We start from the raw sequence: 7,526 nt of genomic DNA on the forward strand, positions 1-7,526 counted from the left end.
ATGAGTTCAAATTCTGCTGAGGTCAACTTTGCTTTTCATCCTTTCGGGGTCGATAAAATAAGTACCAGTTGAACACTGGGGTCGATGTAATACACTCCCCACCAAATTTCTGCCTTTGTAGCAAAAATTTGAAACCATTATTATTATTATTATTATTATTATTATTATTATTATCATTATTATTGTTATTGTTGTTGTTGTTATTATTATAATAAGGAGGAGAGCAAGCAGAATCCTTAGCATGCTAGACAAAATGCTTAGCAGTGTTTCTTTCAATTTTACATTCTGTATTCAAATTCTGCTGAGGTTGACTTTACCTTTCATCCTTTTGGGTGTCTATGAAATAGGCACCAGTTGAGTGTAATTGACATGTTCCTTCCCACCAAATGTCAGGCCTTGTGCCAATAGAAAAGATTATTTACTTAGGGCACTTTATATTTTGTCTTCAGTTTCCACTCTACTAAAGTCAAATTTGGTATCTGTCCAATAAAATAGAATACCAATCTTGGGTCAATGGTATCAGCATAATCCCTCTTTTCAAAATTGCTGGCTTTGTGCTTGAATTAGGAACAATTATTATTGTTATTCTGATTCATTACAAGTGTGTTTTTTTCTCCTAAAATTTATGTTCTTTTGCCAATGTTCAAATGTTTATTAGAATTATATTAACAAAATTTTGGCAAACATCTTTTTATGCAAAATATGCTTCTGCCTTTTTTGTCTATTTTTTCTAATTGTGCTAATTTGATTTTGCTTGGAATAATTTTTTACTTCTTATGTTCTGAAATTCATAGATTCTCCAGAAAGAGATAGCATGAAACTAAATGTTTCTGGTGGAAAAGTATGTACTGATACTCCAACCAAATTCCAGTGCAGCTGGAAAGGTGGTGATCCACCAGCAAGTGAAACCCTGATGTATAAAAATGTATCAAATACTAGTAAAGAAGAAGTTGAACTTAATGTAATACTTTCCAAATCTCATCAAACAGTTAAGTGTCTGGGCATTCATATTGCTGCAAATGTGTCTCACGAAAAGAATTTAACTATTTATTGTGAGTATAAATGAAGAATCTTTTGAAAATTTTTATCTTCCGTTTTTATCATTTTCTTTTTTTAATTCAAATATGAGAGAATTATTAAAACGTAAGATTCTAGTCTTCTGTATATGTAGAATTAGCTGTTGGTATTACTGTGTGAAGTGATCAATATAAATATTCTGTGATAGTAAAATGGTTTGGTTAGGTTGTTTTATTTTCCTGGAACAACGTTTCTACTTGTAGAGTTGAAATTCATGTGTAGTTGAATACTGTAAATTGAATTTTCAGAGTGAATGAACTCATGGTCAAATTCTGATATAAAAATGCTATTGTATGGCTAAATACCTGGAAGCCCTTTAAATGTATTTAAGAATGAAGATAGGTAATTAGAGGGATATCAAATGTTGGACCAGGTCATAAAAGTCAGAAAAACAACTATGCTTCAATTGATTTGAGAGAGAGTTACCCCAGATGAGATGCAGTTAAGCTTTGTACAAGAAAGAAGTACTACTGATGTCATATTCCTAGTGAAACAACTTACTTCAGGAGAAGTACCTGGTTAAAACTAAGCTGTTGTACCTGGCATTTGATGACCTGGAGAAAGCTTTTGACAGAGATTATTCATTTGGTGATCTAGTATTTACTGATGAAGTTAGGAATAGATGAATGATTCATGTGAGCCATACAAGACATACAGTAGTGCTGTCAGCAAGATGAGAATTAGCAATGAGCACTGATGAATTTAGCATGTAGGTAGGATACCACTAATGCTCAGTATCTTTCTATTTATCAAAGACCTTTTAAGGGAGTTTGAGACAAGCTGTAGTAGGATTAGAAAAGACTTGCAGGTGTGAAAGCAAAGATGTGGAATCAAAAGGTTTCAACATTAACTTGGCAAACATTAAAGTCTCAGTAAATCAGAAAACATACAAGACTCTTCTTCCATCCAGAGAATTGCCTTGTTTGATATGTAGAAAAGGGATGGGTGGAAATTTGGTGTAGAGTACCCAGTTCAAACTGTGGATGTGCCAGAGGTGCAATGGAATTATGGGAATGTTGACAAAGTGGACTTTGTATGTAAGAGATATACTGGAGTAATAAACTCTAAATGAGCATAGGAAATGATGTCTTCAAAGGCCTAGGAAGATCCCTAGATGAAATAGGTAATTTTTGTTATCTAAGTGATGTAAACAACATTGGTAGTGGATGTAGAAACGGAGTATAGAAAGAGCCATGGACTTTTTACTTCTGTCATAAACATAAATTTTTCTCTCAGAGTGAAAAGTTGAATTCATGATACTCTTTTTCAGAAAAGAGTGTTTCATGATAGTGAGATGTAGGCCTTGAATATAGAGGACCTGCAAAGACTAGCGAGAAATTAAACAAGCATGTGCCACTGGATATGCAATGTCAGTGTGCAGAATGCAAATGTGCTGAAAAGAGACTGGTCATTAGAAGAATCAAATGTAGTCTACAAGAGAGAGGACATGTGCTATGTATGGATGAAAGGAGTTGTATAAAAAAGTGATGATCACTCACAATAGAAGAAACCTGAGGGAAAGAAAGACATGAGATGAGGTAGTGAAGGTTGATCTCAGGATGCTGGGACTCATGGAAGAGATGACAAACCAAGTTGATTAGTAATATGCAGTACTCTACAAGATTCACCTTTCTATGTTAACAACTGAGGCTTTCAGAGTATAATGTATATGTACACTATGCACCTAAATACGTCTCTCCATCTTCTATCCAGATAACTGGTTTCTCCTCATTTTAACAACTGACAACCCCCACCCCACCCTTCTTAGTATCCATCTTAAACTCTCATCCCCATTTGTAACTTATGATCCCTGTCACTTCCTATTGACACTCATTCCTTATTCTTGCTATCCACAACTACATTCCTTTCCATGTTGGTATCCATTTTACACACCAACCCCACTAACAACCACAACTTCACATCTATTATCCTATCATCTTATTTCACTTACAGTATCTAACCCCATATCCATCATTCTATCTCCCACTTGCAATCTCTAGTCCCACCCCTTGTCACTCTATCACACATCCCTCCATTGCTTTCCTATCTATTGTATTATTCTACTGTTGTAAGAAATTGAAACAGAACCTGTTATACCATATTGCTATCTCTGTACTGCTGGTCACTGTCCTTCTCCCCTGTAATATTCCCATTCAGCCTCCATTCCTCATTCTCAATTGTACTCCACTCATATTGATCCCCTCCACTCCTGTTCACCACTCTCTACATTTATTTCCTATGTGCTGCTGACCTCCTTCACCTCATGCTCATATTCACCTCACACTCCTTCCACTTTCATGCAGCCTTTCCTCACTCCCATCAATCTTCTGCATCCCTCTCTGGTATATATCTCTTGGGTATGTCCCATGCATTTATGTTTTAATAACTTGTCCTTACCATATTTATCTCTTGGCTCCTTCTCCAGTCTCCTCCCCACCCATCCATGTAAAATAAATGTTCTCCTTAAATCTTCCTATATACAGCAACCTGTTTCTGCAACATTCTCCCCGATCATACTTTGACCTCTCAACGCCTTACTTAAAGCATTTTTCCTATCTCTTTTCTCTCTTATTTGAACAGCTCTGCAATCTTGTAGATTACAGGGGAAACTCATTAGTGTTGGTGCCATAAAAATAGCATCCAATATACTCTGTAAAGTGGTTGGCATTAAGAAAACCATCCATCTATAAAAATCATGCCATTAACTGTGACTTTTAAGCAAGGTGTTGTCCTTCAGCCTGCAGGACCCTATTAAAATATACGACTCATGCTAGCATAGAAAGTAGACAAAGAAATGAAGATGTTTATGAGGACGATGATAATGATGATGCATGTCTATCCATAGGAGGATATATACATATAATTTAAGAATCCATAAGTCAGAAAAAAATAATCATGCTTATATTTGTCAATAGTGTAGATAAATATATCAAAGCGTTCAGTATTGCAGACACATTACATCTAATTTTACAAATTTGTTTTGCACTGGGCATTAAAATTGGATGTGAAACTACAGCATGGTTCAGTAATACTGTGTGCTCTTTAGAGCTAGCAAGTATAAAAGGTAAAAAAAAAGAAATTAATAATGTAATGCACTTTGTGAAGTTTGGAAATATGCAGGTTAAACTTCCCAAGAAATTTGCACTAACAATCTTTCATAAAAATTTTTAAACACCACTATTTCTTTGTAGTTTGACATTAAGCTCGCTTAATTTTATTACAATTCTACCATTATCAGCAATCCCAATTTACAAAAATCTAATATTTCATCATACACATTTTTATTTAATTTCACTTAATGATAGTAGTTGTGGAACTAATGTAAACTTATATTCAATGTTTCCTTCTATTCTGCAAATTTTCACCAAATGGTAGTCTGATGAATTTCTTGGATACAAGGGTTTCTTATATAGATGTGTATTCTAATATATTTGTTAGAATTTGGAAATTTGTATTGAATGTTTTCTCCTAACTTAAAATATTGCAACTCTGATTAAATTTATTTAAAATTTTCCTATCTTGTAAGCAGCTCTCTATATGCAATGCAACTTGGAAAAATAATTGCTGATGTAATAGCAAAAAATAAAATATCTTTATGCAAGTATTTACATAAATAATCTGATTTCCTTTTATACAGATCCACCTAATAAGATACAAATCGAGGCTACTGAACCCTTTCTTGAAGGTCACAAAGGTATTTTGCATTGTAAGGCAAAAGATGGATATCCAGAAAAGTACAGCTACAGGTGGGATCCAAATAACAACACCTCACAAAATTTAACATTTCCTAATATCAGTCGAACACAAAATAATAAGGTTTTCGCCTGTTATGCTTCTAACATGTGCAATAAAAAAGAAGAATTACATAAAACACACTGGATCAATGTAGAATGTAAGTTGAAATGTTATAATTTTATTATAAATCTGTGAAATAATTTATTAGTTACATTCAATGCCAGACTGTCATCGTTGCGAAGTGCTGCAATGGCCATGCTGCCCACCCTGAATCATGCGGCCAACATGTTATGGAGCCTGATAGTGGCAGCAGCAGAAGATGAATGGCACGGACGATGACAACGAACGAATGAAATGGACAAATGCCCACTCTGTCCACGCATGCCACCACTCGCACGCTCGCTCATCTCGTATGCATTCTCACCAGTTCCTTCTGCCCACCTGCTGCTGCCGCCTTCGCCATTGTTGCCTCCTCTCCGTGGCCACCGCTGCTGTCGATCGGCGTTTGCTCTGTGAAAAAAACATTCAAGCGAGATCATTGCCAGTGCCGCTGGACTGGCTCCTGTGCAGGTGGCAAGTAAAATACACCATTTTGAGCGTGGCCGTTGCCAGTACCACCTGACTGGCCTTCGTGCCGGTGGCACGTAAAAGCACCCACTACATTCTCGGAGTGGTTGGCACTAGGAAGAGCATCCAGTTGTAGAAACTCTGCCAAATCAGATTGGAGCCTGGTGTAGCCATCTAGTTTCTCAGTCCTCAGCCAAATCGTCCAACCCATGCTAGCATGGAAGGCGGACGTTAAACGATGATGATGATGATGATGATGATGATGATGACGATGATGATTCAATACAAAAAAGCACTGAATTTTTCATCTTCATTTTTGTTAATTTTGTATTTTAACACAAATTTTTTTACATAATTCATTTTCTTTGCTTTTCCAAAATAACTTGTTTAATAAAAATACAAATTGTAGGTTGTAAGATACATAAATTATTTTAACTTATTAAGTTTTAAACAGTATATAACTGGATATACTGGAGACCTGATTTTCTATATCACATACCAATGATCTCTGATCTTTCAAAAAACTGGTGAATGCTTAGTTATGCCTGACATTAGCAAGGCCTTGAATTGTGTCTGAGTAGAAATACCTATCTTTGAGTATCCATCTATCTCTTCTCTTGAATTGTAAGTTTCTAATCAGTCTACTCTCTTACAACATGTGTTGATGAGATAATCTCTGAACCACACTCTTGTGTGCCTTAAAGTTCAATTATGTTTCCTATCCTGTATATTGTTCACATAAACATTGTTCTGACTGTTTCTTCTAACAACACACTGCTATACATATTAAACCCCCTTTTTACTCCTGTTCAACTTTCCACACAGCCTTGATACATATGAACAGACTTACAATTCTTCCATGAGCAGAAGCTTTTAAATCGACCTTCAATGGAGACATAATATGATAGCATTTGTTTTCACTATCATCAAACATAATCATAGCACATATTAAAGAACAATCTTGAAACTCTATACGTTTTCTATGCATAAGCAAAACACAGCTAAAACCCTCAATACTTCTAAGTTTCTAATATTTCACTGTAAATACATATATTATAATGTCAATGCAATGTTCTAAAGAGTAAGCTTTCTCTCCATAGTCAGAAATTATTTCAGCTCTGACCAGTTGATTATCCTTTCAGAAAAAAAAAAAAAGACTCTCATTAAAATACTACTCTAATATGTGCTTCTGATTGCAAATACACACATTGTTGACTGAATCTCTCAAAAGACTGACTGTTAACAACTCACTTGCCAGCATGCTTTAACAAGAAGCCTTCAAATTTTCTGCTTCATCTCTACTGCCACTACTTCTGCTCTAAATTAGTAAGTAATGTACCACTTCCACCCAGGTTTATCTGATGCACAGAGCTATCTTATTCTCATTATCTTGAGTTTTATTCCCAAACCCTCTACTATTTCATTCAAGTCTTTTATTTCAGAAATGAAGCACTGTGAAACTCCCTCCTTAACATTTTTTTCTGCAGGCATAAATTTGCAGGAAATCAAATTGAGCTTCAGCAATCTAATAAAGTGACAGTTCTGCAAGTGACAGAAATACTGTCTCATCTCTAATTAAATATGGATTTAAACCTTGGTAGAAGGCCAGATATTTGGGGACAGTATGTAGTTTTTTAAGTTGATCCCAGTAATTGCCTGGAAGTTCTTTTATCAGCATCTGAAGGATGAAAGGCCAAGTTGACCCGTGAAATATGAACTCTAGATACATGAAGATGTAAACGAATACAGTAAGGTATTTTTCTGAACTCTATCAATTCTGCCAGTCCACTGCTTTTCTCTGACTAAATAAAAAAACAATATTGAACAATGAAGGCAAGTATCTTTATTTTATAACATACAAGCAGTATAAGCCCAGCTTTGCTTGGAATTAAGTTAGGATTATTAAGCTAATCAAGCTCTTTATTTCAAACCAAACTAAGTAACATCAACGTCAAATTTGAATGAAATCCGTTGAAATTGGTAAACTTTTGGCCGAAAATGAGTTGCAGATTTGATTGGGAAATCCCATAAGGAATCGGTTTATCGATATTTCCCACTCATCGATTGTTTTTTTTTTGTTTTTTCCTGTTTTTGGAGAACTCAAAGCATTCAAAGATCCCATGAGTCCTAAGTAATGCTGGCATCAA

At 35.2% G+C, this 7,526-nt stretch overlaps 1 protein-coding gene across 1 annotated transcript in view; it reads left to right on the plus strand.

Moving 5' to 3' along the window:
• Positions 1-7,526, plus strand: part of LOC128247863 (uncharacterized) — a 58,283-nt gene that overhangs the window by 46,497 nt on the left and 4,260 nt on the right. Inside the window, exons 5-6 of the mRNA XM_052968044.1 lie at positions 795-1,052; positions 4,715-4,969. Of these exons, the coding sequence (XP_052824004.1) occupies positions 795-1,052; positions 4,715-4,969 (513 nt within the window). The remainder of the gene's footprint in view (positions 1-794; positions 1,053-4,714; positions 4,970-7,526) is intronic.

This window comes from Octopus bimaculoides, chromosome 5, assembly GCF_001194135.2.
Source record: "Octopus bimaculoides isolate UCB-OBI-ISO-001 chromosome 5, ASM119413v2, whole genome shotgun sequence".
NCBI classification, from domain to species: domain Eukaryota; kingdom Metazoa; phylum Mollusca; class Cephalopoda; order Octopoda; family Octopodidae; genus Octopus; species Octopus bimaculoides.